This window comes from Arvicola amphibius, chromosome 7 (assembly GCF_903992535.2).
Source record: "Arvicola amphibius chromosome 7, mArvAmp1.2, whole genome shotgun sequence".
NCBI lineage: Eukaryota > Metazoa > Chordata > Mammalia > Rodentia > Cricetidae > Arvicola > Arvicola amphibius.
The window spans coordinates 122500204-122524046 of record NC_052053.1 but is presented as its reverse complement, the minus strand read 5'-3'; the positions used below and the strand labels follow the sequence as shown (position 1 = coordinate 122524046).

The 23843-nt window shown below is 41.0% G+C and overlaps 1 protein-coding gene across 2 annotated transcripts in view; it reads right to left on the bottom strand.

Annotated features, from left to right (window-relative positions):
• Nucleotides 1-23843, bottom strand: part of Heatr5a (HEAT repeat containing 5A) — a 104968-nt gene that overhangs the window by 21827 nt on the left and 59298 nt on the right. For both annotated transcript variants that reach the window (XM_038337405.2, XM_038337406.2), the window contains exons 20-26: nt 20668-20857; nt 19512-19681; nt 14053-14188; nt 8865-9044; nt 3483-3722; nt 1839-2020; nt 219-287 (exon numbers count right to left, since the gene is read on the bottom strand). In XM_038337405.2, coding sequence (XP_038193333.1) covers nt 219-287; nt 1839-2020; nt 3483-3722; nt 8865-9044; nt 14053-14188; nt 19512-19681; nt 20668-20857 — 1167 coding nt within the window. The remainder of the gene's footprint in view (nt 1-218; nt 288-1838; nt 2021-3482; nt 3723-8864; nt 9045-14052; nt 14189-19511; nt 19682-20667; nt 20858-23843) is intronic.

Below are 23843 nucleotides of genomic sequence, written 5' to 3'. Positions count from 1 at the left end.
ATCAACATACAGTGTTCTAGTAAACTGAGACTCTCGCAGCCTGGGGCACCATGCACTGGGGAAGAAGCAGGCTGTTTCCCAAATGTCCAAAGGAAAGGAAAAGGGTGTGCCGATGTGACTCTGAGACTGTAAGAACAGCCTTGAGACTGGAGCTCAGAACGTAGCCCAGGCTGGCTCTGGACTCCGCCTCTTTAAGTTTCCACTCTGTATCCACGAACCTGACAGGCCTTGGCAGTGATGTCAGGCGGTGTCTCTGAAGTGAACGCTGGTCTAAGAGCTGCTCCAACCTGACAAGGAATCACAGGATTTGACAAACATCAACAAGAGTGCCGCGCACCGCGCCCCCGTGTCTGCGCTCTGTGTGCTTTTACCCAGTTACCAAACTTCAGGCAAGGGGCAGGAGGTTAAAATACACAGACACACACAGACAGAGAGACAGCGACACGGGTCATCCTCGAATTCCCCAAGAATGCCCCCTTTATTGTGTTCAGGGGCAGATTATATAGAGATAGCCACGCCCCAGCCAAACCCACCAGAAACCACTCTCCTGCCATCAGGAACTTCTGAAGGTCTCGAGCTCAGAGCAGCTGTAGGCACTCAGATCAGGGGATTGCAAGAAATTCAAGATCTGGGGTCTCACTGCTCCCAACAAAGAGAGTATCACTTTAACAATGGAAATCATCCATTCAGGAAAGGTTTCATGGCCCATTACTCCTGTCTGTCCCGTATGACAGCACATTTCTGCCTTTGGGGAAGGAGCCCCGCTCTCAGAGCTCCGGGTCTGTGTTTTGCTGTGGAGCTAGTAACTGGCTCCAGGTACCCAAATCTCTCAAGACCTCGCTAAAGAGGGGCTATTTTCTGTGTAAAGACCTGAGCGTGGGAAGAATCATCTTGTTAACCAGTCAGAGGTGTGTGTGTGTGTGTGTGTGTGTTTGTGTGTGTGTGTACTTGGAGTAAAGACAGCATGGAGAATCCCCCATCTTCTTGCCAAACTGTGTTTCTTGCACCTGGAGATCTATGAGGACATAACCAAGCTGGTATAGTACTGTTCCAACACGGTAATTCCATGCACTGCAGCCCCTCTTTGGCTATATCCCTGAGCATACACTTGCTTTGTTTGCTGGGAAGAAGTGATGGGGCTGGCCACCCAACTAGAGAACTGTTCTACAGGGTCTGCTTATTCCTAACTATCACAAACTACCTGTCAATCAACCGACAGATTACAAGATGGGCGGTTCTACTTCCATCCTTGGACTATTAAACACAGAAAGATCATGAAACCAGGTTCTTTTCTAAATGCAGAAAAATAAATCCAAGGGAGGCTGCATGTAGCACTCTAATCTAGGAGTAAGGAAGATAAAACATGTACGTAGCCTGATTATTTATTGTTATGTTGCTTACTCAGACATTTGCAAAAAATTTTCCTACTAAAAAATGTTTGTTCCTGTAAATTAAAAAGGTTTTAATTATAAAAATTAATCCTAAGGTTATAAGCTACTATTTTAAATATATTATTTTGCTTTTATTTGAAGCTTTATCAAATGCTTAAGGGCCACGGGTTAGAAGAGAGTCTTTTTTTTTAATTCTTTTTTTTTTGTGTGTGTGTATACAAGAGGGAGCCAGATCTCATTACAGATGGTTGTGAACCACCATGTGGTTGCTGGGAATTGAACTCAGGACCTCTGGAAGAACAGTCAGTGTTCTTAATCTCTGAGCCATCTCTCCAGCCCTAGAAGAGAGTCTTTATGAACTAAAAGGTGACATGAGATGACTTCGTAGCTTTTATCGGTGTGTGTGTTAACAGTAGTACGAGGAGAGCCTGAACAGGTGACACTTACATTGGCTTGATACTGTTCCAGGATAACATGACCTGGAAACTCGGGCTCTGCAATATCTGCAAACCGTCGAATAACAACCAAGAGCGTGTCAAGGCCAGAGAGACGCAGCTGGTCACTATGGTCTGTCGCAGCCATAAAAGCCATACGAATTAGGTCAGCAAGGTGGAGCACCAAAAAATCACCTAGAAGATAAAAAATATGCATTATCATGAAGAAGAATAAGCTGAAACTAAGATTTGTGTTACGTGATAATGTTCTCTCCTTATTTCATAGCCCACACTTGCTTTTAGGCTCTCTTGATTTGATTTACTGCTCTTTCATCCTGTGTTAAATAGACTTTCAGGCTAAATTTAATGCACACTCAAATATACACAAAACCATCTGAAACCAAAATGTTATATATATAGCTATGCAAAAGCCCAAAGCAGAATTAACAGTCTTTAAGTTTCCTCAATAAACACTTTGTCCAGACTGTCTGATAAAGGCACATTAATTGTACTTAGCAGAGCTCGGGTTGTGATGAACTTGGCAGTAATTCATTCTCTTTATGCCAAGTTGGTGACAAGGGACTTAAAAAAATTCCATGTAGCTCTTTATATGGATTATGTTTTTCATGTCTTGTCAAAAACAGAAATATATAAAAACAACTCTAGCTACAGAAATGAAAAATGCAAATTCCTTTCATTTCTAATGCATATTCTTGCTATAAAATTTCTGAGGAGAAACAAAAGTAAATCATTTAAGTGTTCCAGTAGCACTTAGGAAACCAGCGTTTACCTAGAAAACATGTTAGAGTTCACAATAAAAACCAGCACCTCTTAGTAAAAGACAACTACAGTCTTCATTTCTAGCACAGAGTCAGAGAGTATCAGTGAATGGCACACTGATTTTGTATCGATTCATCCCAAACATACATGAAGATATCACCAACTCCAGCTGGACTGGGAAGGAACAAGCACAGGACCAAACTAGTCCCTCTGAATGTGGTTAACAGTTGCATGACTGGGGCAGACTGAGGGGCACTGGCAGCGGCACCAGGATTTATCCCTACTGCATATACTGGCTTTTTGGGAACCTACCCTCTTTGGATGGATACCTTGCTCAGCCTAGATATAGTAGGGAGGGCCTTGGACCATCCCCAAAGCAATGTGCTTTACCCTCTCTGAGGATTGGATGGGGGTGGGGTGGGAGAGTGTGTGGAGGGAATGGGAGGAGGGAAGGGAGTGGGAACTTGGATTGGTATGTATAATGAAAAAAGACAGCTTACTTTCTTAAAAAAAATAAATAAAAATAAAAAAATAAAATGCTTGCTTGAAAACTATTAAACACAATGTATATTCAGACTGGCAATACCAACATTTTAATTTAAAAATTTTTAAAAAATATTACATTTCCGTGTGTGTGTGTGTGTGTGTGTGTGTGTGTGCACATGTATATTACGGACATGTGTGTCATAGTGCATGCAACCACCAGGAATTGAACTGAACCTGTAATAAATATCTTATTATCTGAATACAGTGCAAGAAGGCGGTGGGCTGGTGCAGCGAGAATAAGGCCCGGCAGTGCTGAGGCTTTATTTTAGGTGGGAACCACAGCAGTCAGCTCTCTGCTTTCATCTTGGCTGTTCCGCTCCGTGCCACTTACTTCTTGAATCACTTTTTTTCATTTCCTGTGCCAAAGCGATGTCAAAATGGGCGCGGTTTGCATTCTCACACTGGTTAATTATTCTACAGACACAGTCAGCAGCAAAGACTCTGGTGGCCCATCTAGGATTACTGAAAGGGTGTGGTTTGCCATCACTCCTGCTGGTCAACACCGAGGCATCATCACCTCTGTCTCCTTCTTCCTCTTGCATTGTATCCAGGCAAGTTACAGCTGTGAAATCTTCGTCAAGGGAAAACATAAGTAACTACAATTAATTGGAAGACACAGCTATTAAAGAACATAAAACACAACTCCAAATGCAGACTAGAATTACTATTAACCAATCAGACAACTTTATGATAACATAAGATAATTAGGTCTCATAGCAACTGGCAACAGTGTGAGTGAGTTGTCACTCTGACCTCCACAGACATGTACTTGTACATGTGCACTCCAATCACACACACACACCCCAATAATGATGATAAAATTACCACATACTGTGATAATTATCAATCCCTTGCATGAAGATGGCTGTACTTAATAAAATTCAAAATCTCAATAAGGCCTTAAGTGGGTTTAAGGAGATTCTTGAACCTACTGAAATAGTCAGGGGACATACACACACTTTTGTTGGAACATTCACTTCTATTATTATAGTCTCAAAGCTATGCTTCTAGTTACCAATCAGGGAGCTGTCTTATTAACTGTTAACTTTTTCTTTTGATACAGACAGGGTCAGTGTGCTAGTTGGTTTTGAACTCCTAGAGATCTGCCTGCTTCTACCTGCAGGGTGTAGGGATTAAAGACATACACCACCAAGCCTACACTTGTTAACTGGCTAACTGTTAACCTTATAAACTAAATGGAATGAATGCCATAAAACAAACCAACCTATTAAACTTTATAAAAAGATTATTTACTTATTATATACAGTGTTCTGCCTGCTTGTATGTCTGTGGACCAGAAGAGGGCACCAGATCTCATGACAGATGGTTGTGAGCCACCATGTGGTTGTTGGGAATTGAGCTCAGGACCTTTGGAAGAGCAGCCAGTGCTTTTAACCACTGAGCCATCTCTCCAGCCCCCAATCTATTATTCTTAAAGTATCTTGTATATGTTAATATTTTCCACTTTTTTTGGTATGTGTTAGAATAGCAAAGAACTCACTAAGAAAGTTTTAGCCAAGAACACATTGTGAATACATAGTTTATACAGAACCAGATGTGGTGATGAGAACCGAAGGTAGAGACAAGCAGATGAGTTCAAGGCACTAACAAAAAACAAAACCAAAAAACCAGTCTACAGAGATGGAAAGACATTTTCCCAATAAGAAAGGATGAAGTCCAACTACAGAGCATTAATAAAAAGACAAAAAACAAAAACAAAACACCAATGAGAGAGTAATTCAGACCTGCAGTATCAAAAGAGGTCAAGATAGAAGGGAGGGGTATAAAGAAATCACCAGGAAAAGATTTATAATCACCCCGTTCCACATGTCAGAACAAAAGGAGGCTGCAGTGAACATGGTGTCCACTCAGCCCCTCACGCAGTACCAGGTGCAGTCTGCTAGAACCACAGAAGCAGAGCCTTATGTTTCCCACGGTGGCAACAGTTAGCTCCCTAAGTGTTCTTCCCACCTCTGGTTCCCGTTCTTTAATCTCCACTCTTACACATATGTGGGGAAAGAGGAACCTTGTTCACTGTTGGCAAAAGTGCAAACAGACAGACACTACGGAACTCAGCATGAAAGTTTCTTTTCTTTCTTTCTTTCTTTCTTTCTTTCTTTCTTTCTTTCTTTCTTTCTTTCTTTCTTTTTTCTTTCCTTTCCTTCTCCCCCCTCTTCTTTCCCCCCCTCCCTCCCTCCCTGCCTCCCTCCCTCCCTCCCTCTCTCCCTCCCTCCCTCCTTCTTCCATTTGGGACAAGGTTTCTCTGTAGCTTCGAAGCCTGTCCTGGAACTCACTCTGTAGACCAAGATCACAAACTCACAGAGATCCGCCTGCCTCTGCCTCCCGAGTGCTGGGATTAAAGGCATGTGCCATCACCGTAAGTTTCTTAAAAAGCTAGAAGGGAATTACCAGATGATCTAGCTACACTGTTTCTAGGAATTAGCCAAAGGACTCCATGTCCTAGCACAGAGGTTCCTGCTCATCCATGCTTGCTGCTACTCTGTCAGTCTAGCTATCGTTAGCTGATGAATGGTAAGAAAATGTGTTATATACACACAATGTATGTATAAATGGGATTTTTTTCCAACTGAAAGGAAAAATGAAATTATGAACTCTTCAGGAAGACAGAACTGGAAATATACTGAGTTGAAACAGGTCCAGAAAGACAAATGGCTCACGTTCTCTCTCATAAGGATCCTAGTTTCAAATTTCTAGATTTGTATGTTTAGTTTGGAGTGTCTGTAGCAGCCAGGAGTCCAAAAAGGCCCTTGAGAGGGTGAGAGGAGTGTGGAACATATGTCATATGAAAGCAGAAGTAGAAAATACTGGGAGAAAAGGAGTCGAAGTAGGGATATATAAGTAAATATATATCATGGTAAGTGACCTTCTTTGAGTTAATTTTGAAGTGTGTGTATGTGTGTGTTAATGAGTTTGAACGAAGGTACCCTGCTTAGGTATTGGATGGATACTACTCCCAGAAGCCATGAGCTACTAAATGAAAATGCTAGGTATGGGATCATTTTCTGCGATTTTTGGTCAGAGAGGTGCCGGAGCAAACAAAATGAAATGTTATTGATAAAACACAGCTGAGCTGGGAGCCTCAGGGAATACAAATGCAAAATTAAGAAGAGCTGGGCATGGCGGTGCACACCAGGATCCCAGTACTCAGGGAGTAGAGGCAGAAAGAGCAGAAAAAAATTTAAGTAAGAAAGACAATAGAAAAAAAAATCAATCTAATTATGTAAACATTTTTAAAAAATTAAGTTTTTTGGTTTGAGATAGGGTTTCATGTAGCCCAGGATGGCAATGAATTTGCTATGTAGCTGAGGATGAATTTGACTCTGAGTCATCCTGTTTCCACAGAATTAGAGGTGCTCTTTTCTTCTTTCCCTGGGGACTGACCTCAGGCAGCGTGTGGAAGGCAGTGCTCTACCACTGAGCTAGATCCCCAGCCAGAGCGACATTTTCTTTCAAAGCAGAAGTCCTCACCAGGTTTTAAGTTATAGATATATAGATCATAGGAGGACCAACCACTAAGAAGTCAAATCGGGGCTGGAGAGATGGCTCAGAGGATAAGAGCATAGGCCATTCTTCCAGAGTCCTGAGTTCAATTTCCAGCAACCACACGGTGGCTCACAGCCATCTGTAATGAGATCTGGTGCCCTCTTCTGGCCTGCAGGCACAATACTGTATACATAATTAATAAAATTAAAAAAAAGAAGTCAAATTGGACAAAACAGACAAAATCTCTAGGAATGCCACAGTGCTTTCTCCTTTCACATCGTTTACCCATGAAGGACCTCTGCTGACTACACTGGCAGGTGCTGGGACGCTGAGAAAATAAGTAGGTTTGAAAGTGAAGCAGACGGCCAAAGAGCTGAATCTGTGCCTTTTAGTAAGTTACTAATTTCTTCAAGACAGCTTCCTCTGTAAAAAGGAATAATCCAGCCTATTCAGAGGATGAGTTAAAAGATTAAATCAGAGCCAGGCGGTGGTGGCACAGGCCTTTAATCCTAGCACTAGGGAGGCAGAGGCAGGAGGATGTGAGGTTGAGGCCACCCTGGTCTACAAGAGCTAGTTCCAGGACAGTCAGGGCTGTTACACAGAGAAAAACCCATCTCAAAAACCAAAACAAACAAACAAACAAATAAACAAAACTGATTAGAAACAAGCCAAGCTAAGGCATTTATTTATTTATTTTTAATTAATTAATTAATTAATTAATTATGTATACAATATTCTGTCTGTCTGTATGCCTGCACGCCAGAAGAGGGCACCAGAACTCATTACAGATGGTTGTAACCACCATGTGGTTGGGGGGAATTGAACTCAGGACCTTTGGAAGAGCAGGCAATGCTCTTAACCACTGAGCCATCTCTCCAGCCCAAGCTAAGGCATTTATAAGAAAGAATAAAGACAGAATAAGACTCCATGTGATTTATTTGGGAGCTGGGTGGTGGGCCCCCAAAGAATAAAGAATCAAATCAAATCAAATCAAAACAAACAAACAAACAAACAACAATTGGGTGTTGGCACTGTCAGCTCATCACACAGCACAAGGCCTCACAGAATCACAAAATGTGAACTATGGTAACTCTTCTATTATGATGACATGTAGCAATCTCTCAATCATTTATAATATAGCAAAGAAATGATATAACTATGTGGTGGTTTGAAAGAAAATAGCCCCATAGAGAGGGGCGCTATTAGGAAGCATGACCTTACTGGAGTAGTAGTGGTCTTGTCGGAAGAATTGTGTCACTATGGGGGCAGCTTTGGAGGTCTCCTATGCTCAACCTATACCCAGTGTGGCACACAGTCTCCTTTTACTGTCTGATGATCAAGATGTAGAACTCTCAGTTCCCTCTCCAGCACCCTGTACGCCTGCACACTGTCATGCTTTCTGCCCTGATGACAATGGACTAAATCTCTAAACTAAGCCAGCCCCAATTAAATGTACTCCTTTATAAGAGTTGCAGTCAGTGCTCTTAACCTCTGAGCCATCTCTGCAGCCTGGGGGTGAATACCTTTAGCCCAGCACTTGGGAGGCAGAGGCCAGGGAGCTCCGATTTTGAGACCAGCCTGCTTGACAAAGTCAGTTCCTGCAATCAAGGCTGTTTGGAACACAGAGAAACCTTTTCTTGAAAAGCAAAATAATATAAACCAAACCCAAACCAAACCAAGCCAAACTAAACCAAAACAAAAAGAACAAAAACAAAAAAGCCAAGTGCTGTGGTACACAACATTCATTCCAGCATTTGGGAGACAAAACCAGGCAGATCTCTGTGAGACTAGCCTACATAGTAAGACTCTGTTTAAAAGAAAAAAAATTGGTTCCCAGAACCCATATGGTAGCTCACTACCACCTGCAACCCCAGCTCTAGGCGACCCAATACCCTTTTCTGGACTCTGAGATCATTACACTCATACATGCACAAATCCCCATGCAGTCACACATACAAAAATAAATCTTTTTTCAAAAAGACAAAAAAATTATTACAGAAAAAATTATTTAAGACAAAAGAAGAAAAACAAGCTAATCATTATATTTATGTTGTGGAAATTCAAGAGAACTCTAACAAGATGTAGCATCTGAAGAAAGCATGACCACACAATACTTAAACAGAGAAGCGAAACAGTCGTCAATGGCAGACCATTTCCAACTAGGTTTCTGCTGATTTTACTGCTGTAATTAGCAATTCCCAGTACTCACCAGCAGATGCAGCAAGCACATCTCTACAAAGTTTTAACCAAAAGGACAGCTTCTCCACTGCCATAGAGGTCAGCATGTGATGTAAAGTCTCTCTGATATCCTGGCATAAGTTTTTGTCTGTTTCTTTATCTAGTAAGGCCAGCAGTGCCCCTTCAAGGCCCACTTCTTTGATGTTAGCATCTGCCAAGAAGAAAACAGATGATCTAAGTAACACAGAAGACAGCACTGCCATTTGGAAAGCACACACGTTCAGCGGCTACTAAACACCACCTATCAATGTACTTCAAAGATTAGCCTAGACATTGTGCTTAATCTATTGAAGTTGAAATTAATTCACAGTCTGGGGTTACTTACAATCCTGCATAGCCGTTAAAAAAAAAGAAACTTTATTAACTCTTTTAAGAGCTAATGATATAAGGCCATCCAGACAATTCAGTGGATAAAGATCCTTGCTGATAAGTTTGACAACTCTGGAACCCACATGAAGGAATGAGAGAACCAACTGACTACTCTGACCTCCACATGTGTGCAAACGTACATAAGAGTGCAATGAAAAATTTATAAAGTTGTTAATGTCACCTTAATTAGGTTAAATATTATCTAATTAATGGTCAATGCTGCAATTCAGAATGCACAATACATTTTATCTATTATTTATTAGAATTCTTTTTTTTTGGTTTGAAGTGAAATTCAAACCAGTAAACATGATCAATAAGTTTCCTTGTTCTCGTATAAAGGCTCTGATTTGTTGGGTGTTACTGGGGAATGAATCCAGGCTAAGTTTTGAATGTGAGATAGTCCTGGCTCAGTCTCCCAAGTAGGCAAATTACAGAACTGTACCACCAAATCCAGGATCTAAATAGCTTAAAAATCACTTCTAATTAATTAATTAGTGGTTGTGTTGCATCACGCACGTGTGGAGGTCAGATGACAATTGTGGGTCCCAGGAACTGAACTCAGGTCCTAAGTTTAGTGACAAGGGCCTATCCCTACTGAACCACCCTGCTAGTTCCTTAATTTTTTTAAAAAACACATTAAATAGTAAACAACTACTGACTGGTGAATAGGGTTCAATCTCTGAGTTAATAAACATTATTATACAATATTCCCACCAAAGAGTAACACAGCAACTCAGAGGAGATAAACAGCTTCAATCTTTCATCTACTTCCTTTAATTCTGAAAAAGTCAAAAACCAGAACAGTTTCTCTTTAAGATTTAGCTCAGATTAACATTTATAAAATCAATTATATTCTAAAAGTAGAATTATCTTTTGAAGATCAGAAGGGAGCAGTAGGGATATTTCAGATTAGCACTAGAGGATATACTAACTAATGTTGAGTAAAGACAGTCACAGACTGGGGCTTAGGGACTGTAAATTCATGATATTACTAAATCACTGTTGATTTTCTTGGGTTGGAAAATAGGGTCTGGCGTGGAAGACAATGCCCTTCTTGGGAATGCAAGGTGAAGTGTGCAGACTTAACTGTGAGGCCTACAGCCTGCTTTGAAATGACATGACAATAATCAATATTGTACATATGGATGGAGACACATATACAATGAGCATCATAAAGATATTAGATAAGGTCAATTCACTGTATGGCTCTTTCAACTTTTCAATGAGTTTTAAATATTAAATTTTTATTTAGAATTTTTTTAGATTTATATTATATGTATGAGTGTTTTGTCCACATGTCTATGTATGCACTGTATGTGTGCCTGGGGCTTGTAGGGGCAGGAAGGGGGCACTGGATGCCCTTGATCGGAGTCATGGATGGCTGTGTGAGTGCTGGGAACTGAACTTGGATCCTCTGTAAGAACAAGTGCTCTGAACTGCTGGCCATCTCTCCAGCACCAAGCATTAAAAATTTTTAAAGGAATAAGACAATGAGTTTTCCACTATAATTTTACTCACATAGCTAATGCAGTATTTTTTTTCCTGGCCAAAAAGCATTTTTTTAAAAAAAAATGTTCAAAAGATGTAAAGAGAAATGAAGGCTCTGGAGATGGAGAGCTGGCTTGAAGGGTAGGGCATTGGCGGCTCTAGCAGAGGACATGGATTCGCTCAGCTGATGTTCTCTCTCACTTGCAAACACACAAAATAAAACATAATAAATACATTGTTTCTAAAAAACCAGAAAATTGTCCCCCTGGGGTGTGTGTACAGTAGTGGCACATGCTTTTAACCTGAGCACTTGAGGTTCGAGGCCAGCCTGGTCTAGAGAGTGAGTTCCCAGACAGTTAGGGCTGTTATAAAGAGAAATTCTGTCTTGAAAAACAACAACAACAACAACAGAACATTGCCTTCCTAACTACTCCCTCTTCTAGTTCTCTCGGTATGTTTGTGTGTACACGCACGTGTGCGCACATAACTTAATACTACTAAGAACATGTTCACACCAGCAAAATCTAAAGCAATAGATACAGACCATTTTGGTTGTAAATAAAAACTAAAAAGTTCCTTTGGGGAAAGACCTGACATTATTACAACTCAACAGTCATGTTGAGTAACCCAAGTCAGCAGAGTTTTTCCAAAATGTACTATTTTTATTAACTTGTAAGAATTTCACACATGCTGTCCTAGTCAGGGTCACTGTGGCTGTGAGGAAACACCATGAGCAAAGCAGCTTGGGGAGGACAGGGCTTATCTGGCTCACACTTCCATACAAAGGAAGTCAGGACAGGAACTCACACAGAGCAGGATCCTGGCCCAGGAGCTGATGCAGAGGCCATGGAGAGGTGCTGCTCACTGGCTTGTTCAGATTGACTTTTTATAGCAGCCAGGACCATGAGCTCAGAGATGGTACCACCCACAATGGGTGGATACCCCCACCCCAATCAACCACCAATTAAGAAAATGTTCTATAGGTTTGCCTACAGCCGATCTTACAGAGCTAATTTCTCAATTGAGGTTCTTGCCTCTCAGGTGACTTTTATCTTGTGTCAAGCTAACGTGTAAAAGCTAGCACACATGCATGCAACAATTTTGATCATATTCGCCAACCCACTCTTCCCCCTAAATTCCTTCCAGACTCACTGTCACCCAGCACAAATGTTTCAATGTACTAATAGAATAAACAGGAGAGGCTTTAACAGTAAACACATTTTGGACCTGAAAGCTTTAGCTGGGAAGCTTTGCAAAAGCTGTGACTTTCTAAATGTATGACAGTATTTTTGGAAATATACATACAAGAATATGATAACATTATTACTTACAGCTAAAATTATATTAAGTTTGAGTTACTTTTATCAGTTCTAAAATGGAGGGATATGGGTCAGGAATGTGGCTCAGTGACAAAGCACTTGCCCAGAATGCCCGACGCGCTAGGTTCAATTCTTAGCAATGCACAAAATAAAACTAGGTATATATTTAAATGTTACTGAGGTTATAGAAACGGCTCTGTAGTTAAGAGCATCTGCTGCTCTTCCAGAGGACCTGAGTTTGTTCCCAACCACCTAAGATTCCACCTCCAAGGAATCCAATGTCCTCTTCTGAACTCCTCAGGTACCTGCACCCAAACATGCAAACACCCAAACACAGGCATACACCTGCAGGCATAAATAAAGGAGAAAACCAACAAATTTTACTAAGCAATATTGAATGCTGCTTTACAATGAAGAAGGGACAAAAAAATATCTTTTAACGTGTAGCAGGATTCATCTCCATTTTATTAAAATGTTGTTTTGGTGGAAGGCAAGCATGTATGAAAAATTATTTTAGGACTAATTTCTTTTACCAATTCCTTAAATGTCTGCTTAGTGGTGTTTAGGTACAACTGTGCATGCGTGGCAAAGGACAATTTGTGGGACTCAGTTTTTCTTTCCATTGTATGAATTCTGAGACCACATTCAGGTCATCAGGCTTGGCGGCAACTGCCTTTTGCTCAGAAATCCTGCTGCTGTGAACAACCCCTGATATCAGTCAGGGTCTTTGAACTATCAATGAAGGGCTGCAAACAGCTCATGGAAACAGATTGCTGGGCTCTGACTCCCAGATTTCAAGTTCAGAGCCAGGGTAAGAACTAAAAGGTATTTTTTTCTTTTCTTTCTTTCTTTTCTCCCCTCCTTTTCTTTTCTTTCTTTCTTTCTTTCTTTCTTTCTTTCTTTCTTTCTTTCTTTCTTTCTTTCTTTCTTTCTTTCTTTCTTTTTTGTTTATTGAGACAGGGTTCCTCTATAGCTTTGGAGCCTGTTCTGGAGCTAGCTCTTGTAGACCAGGCTGGCCTTGAACTCACAGAGATCCACCTGCCTCTGTCCTCCGGTTGGGATTAAAGGTGTGTGCCATCACCACCCAGCTAAGAACGAATAGGTTTTTCTAACAAGTTCTCACATGAGGTAGACACTGCTGCTTAGCCTCAATATGAGAATCACTGCTCTAAGCCGCTCTTGTCACGAGGTGAAATGGTAATTGTAAGGGTTACTTTTGCAGCGGGTTTCAAATTCCCTAAGCGTTAAGCTTTACATATCCTTTTTTGTGGTTTTTTTTAATATTTATTTATTTATTATGCATACAATATTCTGTCTGTATGTATGTCTACAGGCCAGAAGAGGGTACCAGACCTCATTACAGATGGTTGTGAGCCACCATGTGGTTGCTGGGAATTGAGCTCAGGACCTTTGGAAGAGCAGGCAATTTCTCTTAACCACTGAGCCATCTCTCCAGCCCCCTTGTTTTTGTTTTTTAAGACAGGGTTTCTCTGTGTATTTCTGGCTGTCCAGGAGCTCACTCTGTAGACAGAGCTGGCTTCAAATTCAGAGATCCACCTGCCTCTGCCACCTTTAATCCAGCCTTTAGAGAAATTGGCTCCCAAAGGGAGTGGTACTATTCGGAGTGTGGCCTTGTTAGAGTAGGTGTGGTTTTGTTGGAGGAACTGTGCTGTCACTCAAGGTGGGCTTTGAGGTCTCATAGATACTGCCCAGTGTCTCACACTACTTCCTGTTGCCTGCAAAATGTAGTACTCTCAGCTACTTCTTCAGCACCAAGTCTGCCTGCACGCTGTCATGCTCCTCTTAATGATGATAATGGATTAAATCTCTGAGCTGTAATCAAGCCACCCCAAGTAAATGTTTTCCTTTATAAGAGTTGTCGTGGTCATAGTGTCTCTTCACAGTAAGAGAAGCCCGAAGACACTCATCACTTAAAAAATTCATGTATACATGGAAAGTCTTATTACTGAAGAAAAGAATCACCTCCAGCCAGGTCCCTGCTATCCCTGGCCAGCAGGACAGCATGCTCTGAAACTTCAACTGCTTCCCTCTGCACCAGCTGCCGCAGACAAGCCAGCGCCGCTCTTCTCAGCAACAGGTAGGGGCTACAAAGATTCACCTAAAAGATGAGATGTGGGGAATGAAAGCTAAGACTCTTGGTGGCACTCAGTAGGTCTAATACATATAGGCCTCTTGTTGGCACTCAGGACATATTCACTGGACTTTCTGATTCTTTTTAGCTCATTAGTGGGCTGAACACAATATATCAAATACAGCAAAACCTTTTCAACTGTTCTAGAATACACAATTACAACTCAAAACAGCTCAAGGAATAATACACATACTAAATTATTCACTACACACACACACACACACACATCCAAGCAACAGCTATGACAATGTTAGAAGACAAAGATAAAAATAGTTCTGAGATAAAAGAAACACAATTGGAATGACTCACACATTGTATTCATGCAATTATGCTTATTGTTCCCTATGAAGTGAACACATTCACAGTGACATAAACAAAACAGTGCATGGGTTCAGCTGGAAGCTCTGGAGTCAGGAAGTCTCAGTATGAACCCTCCACCTATCACTTGCTCTCTGTGTGCCCTGGGCAAGTTATTTAGCCTCTCTGGGTCTTAGCTTCCACAGAACTACTGCAGAGTTAACACAGAGTAACACTAAGTGCTCGCCACAGGACCCACAAACAGGGACACTCAAGACTCAGTGATTGATAGGTGTGGCTCCTCACAGCAGTATTACAGAGAAAGTGCATTTTCAAATAAATTTCACTCAGGAAAATTGATCAGAAACAGTCTTTAAATTAAAAAAAAATTTAAAATGACCTTTTTTTTTTTTTTTTTTTAAATGTATGTGTACTGGTATTTTGCCCGTGTGAGGGTGTTAGATCTCCTGGAATAGGAGTTACAGAGAGCCGTGAGCTGTGATGTGGATGCTTGGAATTGAACCCAGATCCCCTGGTAGAGCTGCCAGTGCTCCAGTCTCTCAGAAAAAATGCTTTAGTAATACCAAAGAACAGCAACTTTTACATTCATGTCTACATACATGTAACATATGTCTACAGATAATATATGCAAATCACAATGGGTTTGGCAGCAGCTATATATATTTATCTGTAGCAGATGATAAGTTTGGCAGTGTACTTCAAATAATCAATTGTAAGTCAGAAGTTTCTGGATACGAATTTCTTAATTTTTTTTCCTTTTGAGATAAAAGTTCCTCTGTGTGGCCTTGGCTGTCCTGAAACTCACTCTGTAGATTAGGTTGGCCTCAAACTCATAGATAACCTGCCTGTGTCTGCTTCCCAAGAGTTGGGATTAAAGGTATGTGCCCATCACTGCTGGGCTAGTATTTTTTCTTTTGAGTGGGAATTTTGCCATGCAGTCCAGGCTGGCCTTAAATTCACAATTTTCCTGTCTCAGCATTCTACTTAAAGACATAGCCTATCATGCCTCGATCCTGGGGACAAAGGCTCTTAAGGCTCTCCTAAGTAATATAAAATGTAGAGCTATAAAATGTATTTTCCCTACAATAACTTATGTCTGGAGGAGTGGAAGGCTGGAGCCAGAGCCTCACGCGTGTTTTCTGCAGAGCTTCACCTCAGTTCACTGCACACCGACACAGTGATTTTCACGTGAAAACTCGACAAACGTGGCACAGCTATGACAGAGACCTGGTGATGTGGTATATATGGGAAAACAGGACTGAAGTGGGTGAATTTGCTGTAGAAAGTGAACCTAAATTCAGAGGAAAACAAGACGGGTGGTGGCAGGTACTGTCCACTGGACAGGAACACATGCAGAGAAGGCCCGGCTCTAAGTTTATAAGCCAAGGTATTAGGTAGTCATCAGTGAAACACAGGGCGGAGTCTGCTTTGTGAGTATGCTTCATTAGACACCACAAGTGGAGGAGGAGAATGCCATTCACAGGTTCCTCAAGGTAATGCAGCCACAGTCAGGTTTAAGACTTCTATTGTTAGAACTAGTATATAGAACCACACAGAAGTTAAAATATAAAGAGCAAGTCTACTCGTGCCCAAGATTTTTGTAGTTAATGCCAATGATTAGAAACAGTACTCTATATGAAAATTTAAGTAAAAATGAATAATATATTAGTTATTTTTATTGGAATTCTACGAGCATGTAACACAAGGAAGGTGCAGCATTCATCAGCTAAACAATCCTTTAAAAAAAAGCATGCTGAGAAATACTCTTCATGTGTTTGAGAAAAGAGGTTGGGGCAATCACAAGAGCAAATGGGAGGCCTCCTATCCCTATGTCATTCTCCAGCAAGTCAGCTGGGAAAATGAATGCAGGCTGGATTAAAGCAGGCAAACGAAGCAGGCAAAACACAGACATTAAATCAAACCATAATTATAATTTCTTTATGAAATGAACATGTTAAATAAAAATATTGCAAAATTTAGTGCAAGGAGCAAGTGTACCAGCTGGAGAAGGTTAGGAAGGATTTGTTGACACTAACATTAAATAAACATCAAGAAACATGCTATGCATACTGGCTTGTGCATTAACGATTAGCCCAAACACAGAAATGCAGGGAAAACAATATGAAAGAACAGCACTGCAAACCAACAAGGTTAGGAGTCAGGGCCAGGGACCTACCAACACAGAATTATCCAACAAGATCTCCTGCACAAAAAACAAATGACAGACCAGTCATGACAAAATCAAAAGGTAAGTATTAGGGCGACTATGACAACAATCAGCTAAGCGTTCAAATATAAAGGCTGAGTTATCCTTCAAATGGCTTAGCATCAATCTAAAAACGTGGCCACAAACATTTTATTTTCTAACTTGGTAAGAGTTGAACTAAGATCTTGAAAATACATAAATTACAAATTCAGGATGTACAGATATCAACCAGGCAAGGACTGAATGAATGCCCACTTTGCTAATGAGGCTTTCCCTGAAGCTCACAAGCCTCAGATCCAAAGCAGGCCCAGGAGACGTGTGGGAGGAGCAAGCTGGACTGCGCTTACACAGTTCACCTCAGCACACAGTGCTCAGAAGTGCTGGTGTCGCCAAGTCCAGTTCAGACAGAAGAGAGACAGCGTGCAGTTAGCAAGGAGCCTTTAGTGTATGATTCTTGCCCAATGATGACATACAATTTTTTTACTTAGGGAAATACTGTAAAATACAATAAGCTCAATCTATAAATTTAGAATAAATTGCTAATCAAATTATTACTTTAATATAACATAATGAAAACCATTTTAAAATATGATTTCTATTTTAAATGTAGCAGACTGTTTTTCATATGTAGCCTTTTTTCTTTTTCTTTTTTAAAAAAATCTATTTATTATGTATACAGTATTCTCAGTATTCTGTCTGCAAGTATGCCTGCAGGCCAGAAGAGGGCAGCAGATCTCATTACAGATGGTTGTGAGCCACCATATGGTTGCTGGGAACTGACCTCAGGACCCTCGGAAGGGCAGGCAGTGTTCTTAACCACTGAGCCATCTCTTCAGCCCTCTTTTTAGTTTTTCGAGACAGGGTTTCTCTGTAGCTTTGGAGCCTGTCCCGGAACTAGCTCTTGTAGACCAGGCTGGCCTCAAATTCACAGAAATCCACCTGCCTCTGCCTCCCAAGTGCTAGGATTAAAGGCGTGTGCCACCACTGCCTGGCATGTAGCCTTTTTTTTTTTTGGCATGAGAAAGGAAAAAGGTAATAGCCCTGATGAGGCCTTAGTCATCATGGATTAGTGGGTGGTAATCTTATTTTGCTTCTCAGTAAACTTCAATAAGAGAGTTCACATATCGGGTAGGGACTTAATCTCCATTTAAATATAGCAGCGCTACCATTTTCTTACTGTCAGATAAACTTGCAATAAATAAAATACTTTTTTCAATAACAATTCCGCAAAAATTCTTTGCATGTAGAAATTAATATCTTGGGAGAACTTGCTTTTGAATGGAGAAGATAAAAATCTTTTCCCTTGCTGTTCCCAACACACAACAGACTCATACCATATCATTGCTAGTCATATCATCTTTTTAAAGTTTCATATGACAATTAGCATCAATAATTAATATTACTATTAATAATAATTATTAATATTAATATTCAGACACGTCAATGCTATTTCAACATGTGGCCCATGTGTCACTACATCAGCATCTGTATAATCCTTGATTTAACAAATGACATAGCCAAGCCTGGAAGAGGGTATGGAAGACTAGGAAGTGACAAAATTATGCCTATGATCAGGCCATAAAACTTACCAGGACAGTAATAGAATAATGAAGATGGCAATTGGGCAAGGAATTCAGGAGAGAGGAGAGTACACTAAGCCACGACTAAATTTAGTGAATGGCTTGATGCTGTGGTCCTCAGACTATCCTTTAAAGACTAGCTCTGAAATACTACATATTTTGCCTCAAGCTTTGAAATGAAAGGAGTGCCTATCTGTCTGTCCAACAGGCTGACACCATGACATACCGCCTACAACATCCATGCTGGGAACTACACAGTCAAGTTAGAAACAAAACAACAGAAACAACGCCCTTCCAACAACAAAAAGAACCTACAAATAACGTTTTAGGTAGGTTTGCAATTTTGTGTTGAACTATATTTATTGATATCCTGGAGCTCAATTTTTGAGGCAAGTTTAGACAGACACTGGCTATGCCAAAAGAAAATCATAAAAGGGAAGATGGTTAATGAACACTTGATCAGAACTTCTGGTTGGCTGGCTTTATTTTTCTACATTTGTTAGATAAAGACCCAGATATTGCTGTGTTACATACAAATGTTACAGAAAGCTATTTTAATTTCTCATTCTCTTTCTGTGTATGTGTGTGTGGGACTGTATGGAAGGCAATGGCCCTGCAAGTGCCGTGGAGGTCATCAGACGGCTTCCAGTGTCCTACTCTATGACGCTCTACCGTATTTACTCTCGAGCCTCACTGAGCCTAGAGTTTGATACTTCAGTGGCACTGGGTGGCCCCTGAGCTCCCAGGACCTACCTGTCTCTATGCCTGAGTTGCAGCTGAGCTTCTATGAGGGTGTGGTGAGCTGAACTCATGTGCTCATGCTCACACAGCAAGCACTCACCCACTAAGCCATCTCCAAACTCCTTTACCCCTGAGACAGAACTGTGATGTACTTAGAGCAGCAGAGGAAGGCAGGCAGACAGGACCACACAAACACTTGCAGTAAGTGTCCCCATTCATGAATGAATATCAGGACTTATGTTCAACACCAATAGCAGAAAAGTGAACCCATGTATGTCAGGCTTAGAGGCAGATACATGAAAGTGGCCCTTCCTTTTTCTAAAACAAACTAAAAAAAAAAAAAAAAAAACAGTCATATGTATAGCATATTTTTTACACAGTCTAGAAAATAATCAAATCAGAATAAATTCAAGCCTCAGAAACTAGGCACTCATTTCATACTCACACAGAGGCAGCTGACCAGGCTAGACAAGTTGACATGTCGTGGAGCAAACATGTGAAGCTGTTGAAGGCAAGAGATAGCCTGAGCCTGGACCAGGCAGCCTGGGTTATCTTGCATCACTGCGCAACCCAGCAGACAGGAAGTCCTTAAGGTGGACACGGAAGTATTGTTACCTGGAATTAGTAAAAGCCAAAAACTGAGGTTATTAAAAGCCGGAGCTTTTAATTATTGACCTATAAAACCACTAGTCTTTAAACATATATAAGACTTTAAAATTCATTAAAATTACTTCATAGATTTGTCAAATCAAATTTCTACCTCAAAAGCAGAGACATGGACTGAGACATGGGTCAGTGGCTAAGCATATGCTTAAAATGTGGGAGGCCTTTGTATCACACAGAGAGAGAGAGAGAGAGAGAGAGAGAGAGAGAGAGAGAGAGAAAGAATAGTAAGGTAGTACTGATAGATTATCTTGTTCTTAAACCTTTTTAAAAAATGACTCTTACTTGTTTCGTGTGTATTTATGTGGGCGGGTGAGCATGTGATAGTGAGTGTGTGGAGGGCAAAGGACAACCTGGGGGAGCAGCTGGTCCTCTCTCCCCACCAAACGGATCATGGGGCTCAAACTCTGGGGTGTGGCAAGAAGTGCCTTTGCTTGCTGAGCCATCTCATTAGCCTAATTAGTTTGTTCTAAATGAAGTGTTTGTTAGAAGAATTCAAAACTATTTACAGGTTTTCTTAAATATTCATGAAAAGCAAAATTTGGTAAAAAGTAGAATTAGACATTGCCAATCAACTGAACTTTGCTGGTATCATTTGAGTGTTATTTTTATACATTATATTCATATACCATGTGATTTGAAGAGGTTTAACTATTTGAGACTTTGAATTTATTTATTTTTTGGAGAGAAGAGTTCTTTATGCTACTGTACTTTATATTTGCCACTTAAATTATTTGGGCAAGTATTTTTAAGACAAACCTTTCTAAATATGGCACTTTTATCTTTTCAGGGTAGAAGACAACAGGCTGATTGAACTGAAACCTTCATCTGACAAGACATATTGAGCCCCTGCTACATGCTAAGCACAGAGACTAAGATGTGAACTTAACTCCATGTGTACCTTCATGTAAAACACCACAGAAACAGCCTCTGCATACCTTGTAGCTCTGGGCCTAACGTGGTAATAAGGGCGTTCAAGCAGCGGCCGAGACTCTGGTGAACTTCGGCGTGCGTTGGAGGCACGTTTAGCAGCAGTGTGGTGATGAGTGACAGGGTGGGCTCCACATGGACGTGATAGAGCGCACCGGCAGAGTCGATGGTCAGGGAGAGAGAGTGAAGGGCCCAGGTCTGTAAAGACAGAAAGGAAATAAACTTGTCATAGCTGCATCGCAAAACACAAAAGGCACCAAACTGGTCTTTGTTCAGCAAATTAAAAAGCAGTGGAAATTAAGGGATGGATGTGTTACTGCTAATTTGGAAAGTGAACCCTATGAGTTTATTTATTTTATATCATGTGTATGGGTGTTTTGTCTACATGTAATAGGTGTACCACATGCAAACTTGGTGACCAGAGAGGCCAGAAGATGGTATAGGGTGCCTTAGAACTAGAGTTACAGATGGTTGTGAGTGGTGGGAACTGAACCCAGGTCCTCTACAAGAAAAACAATTGCTCTTAACCACTGAGCCATCTCTCTAGCCAAGAAAATCCATATCTTTAAATATCAAATACAAAACCAATTCAGACAATCATCAAATTCAGAATGATACATCTAGAGATAGCTGAGCAGTAACTATCAAAGACAACGATACTTTGGCTAGCAGCTTGACCAAATATGCTTTGTTTACTGTTCATATAAATAATAAGAATGAATGAAGAAAGCTGGACATCAGAGAGTATACCCTGTATAATTCCATTTATGTAAACTATATGACAATAAAGCTAGTCTGACTGTCTCACACAGGGTAGTAGTTATCTCTGTGGGGTGGACAGCTCACTATAGACAGCATCAGTGGAGAGTCTAGGGGGACAGCTCACTATAGACAGCATCAGTGGAGTGTGTAGGGGGACAGCTCACTATAGACAGCATCAGTGGAGAGTGTAGGGGGACAGCTCACTATAGACAGCATCAGTGGAGAGTGTAGGGGGACAGCTCACTATAGACAGCATCAGTGGAGAGTCTAGAGGGACAGCTCACTATAGACAGCATCAGTGGAGTGTGTAGGGGGACAGCTCACTATAGACAGCATCAGTGGAGTGTCTAGGGTGTGCCATCTTTAGCTTTTTGATTCAGCTGCCTGTGATGGCTTCAGTCTATGCATTTCTGCACAGACATGTATACTTATAACAGGTGTGTGCCTTCACATATAACAATGCATATTCTAGATAGCGGAATCAAAGTGGCCTTGTTTGCTAACTTCTGAATTTGAATCGAAAGGAAATAGGTACATCACAGGCTTTCCCTACTTCTGTGAACACTTGATTCTTCACTGTACGAAGTGAACAAAGAGTTCTTTCAGATGTGAACAGGACATTTCTCCTCTGTCATCACAGCAATTGGATGTGGATTTTTACAAACCCTAAATGCTATAAAGAGCTTCTAGCTGGCTGCTGGGAGACAAGAGCCACCCATCAAGACTCAGCTCTCTTTTGTGCACGATAGGGACACACTCTACTGATGACACAGCCCTAAGATGACCTGAGTTTGATGACAATAGGAGTCACAGAAAAAGCATTAGATTAATCGACAAACCATATAAAATCAGCATAAAACTATGTACATTAGAACAGATATTTTGAAAGAGAGAAAAGGATTCTAACCAATAAAACACATATTGTTAATTCTTCTTGTGGTACTGCTTGGGATTGGATTTAGGACCAAGCACCCATCAGGCAGGCAGTCTGGGAATGGGCTACATCTCTCCATCTCTCTCTCTCTCTCTTTTTTGACTTTTCCCCTTTGACCCAGGGGTTCACCTGAGTTGCTCACGTTGGCCCTGAACTCACTCTGCAGCCCAGGCAGGCCTTGAATCCATAATCGTTCTACCTAAGCAACTGCTATTGAGCTTGGCTGTTTGTGCTTTGGTGTTTTTGAGAGAGTCTTGATGCCAGGATGGTCTTAACTTCAACACAGTCTAAGCTGGCCTGTAACTGATGATGTGCTAAGAGTAGAGGTGCACATTCTAGGCTTGGCAAATACTTTGAAGATGGCTGACGATGTGGATGTGGTAGCACATACCTGTAATTCCAGCCCATAAAGGAGGCAAGGAGGATCAGTTTAAGATCAGCTTTGGCTACACAGGGAATTTAAGGGTAGTCTGGGCTACACAGATGGATGAAAAACGAAAAGTTTATAATTCACACATCGGCTAAGCATTAGATGATGTAGCAAACTCTACACAAAATATGGTAATTCAAGCACGAACACTAACTAGAATACAGATGCTGAAATTTGATGAGAGTTAAACTGGACCTCCCATCCTCCATGAGTCTATAGGGAGTTAATATTTATTTACTGGAGAGGAAAAAACACCTTACCCCACAGGTAAGTTTTAATAACCCGCATCCCATTCCTGTTGGCAACCCTAATCAAACTCAATGGGTCATGAAGAGGAAGAAAGAAGAGGAAGAAGAGGAAAAGGAGAGGATGGAGAAGAAGAAGAAGAAGGGGAAGAGGGAGGAAGGGGAGGAGGACATGAGTGGACGAAGAGGAAATCAGACAAGAGATGGTAAAGGGGGATGAAGATGATCAACACACATACATCAATCATACATCATTATATACATGTGTAAAAATTGAAAAATGTCACAACAAAGCAATCATGATATATAATTAATACATAGCAGTAAACACTACAGTGTTCGGGTTATCAGATAAGAGGAGGAAGAACGAAGGGGAAACTTGAAGTGATGAGGAGAGAACAATGGAAGCAAAGCCGGCAGGTCACCCACAGATGTCAGTTTGGGGGACGGAAGCAAAGTCGGCAGGTCACCCACAGACGTCAGAGGATTGGGGGGCTGGCAAACAGAAAGCCTTGGGTTCATTCCCCACCTGAAAAAAAAAATCAAACCAAACCAAACCAAACCAACAAAAAGAAGTCACAAGCAGCCTAACAAATTCTTCAACAGAGAGACTGCAAAATAAAACATTTTAGACAAATCTGGATTTGCATTTAGAAAGGACTGGAAAGCAAACAATCAAAAAATAGTAAGGTCCTTTAGAAGGCTACTGTGAAAATTAGGGATATGTACAAGTGGGAAGGGATAAGGAAGACAGGCAGAGTACGGGAATACTTAGGAGGCTGAGGCAGCAGAGCTGATTACAAGTGTGAGGCC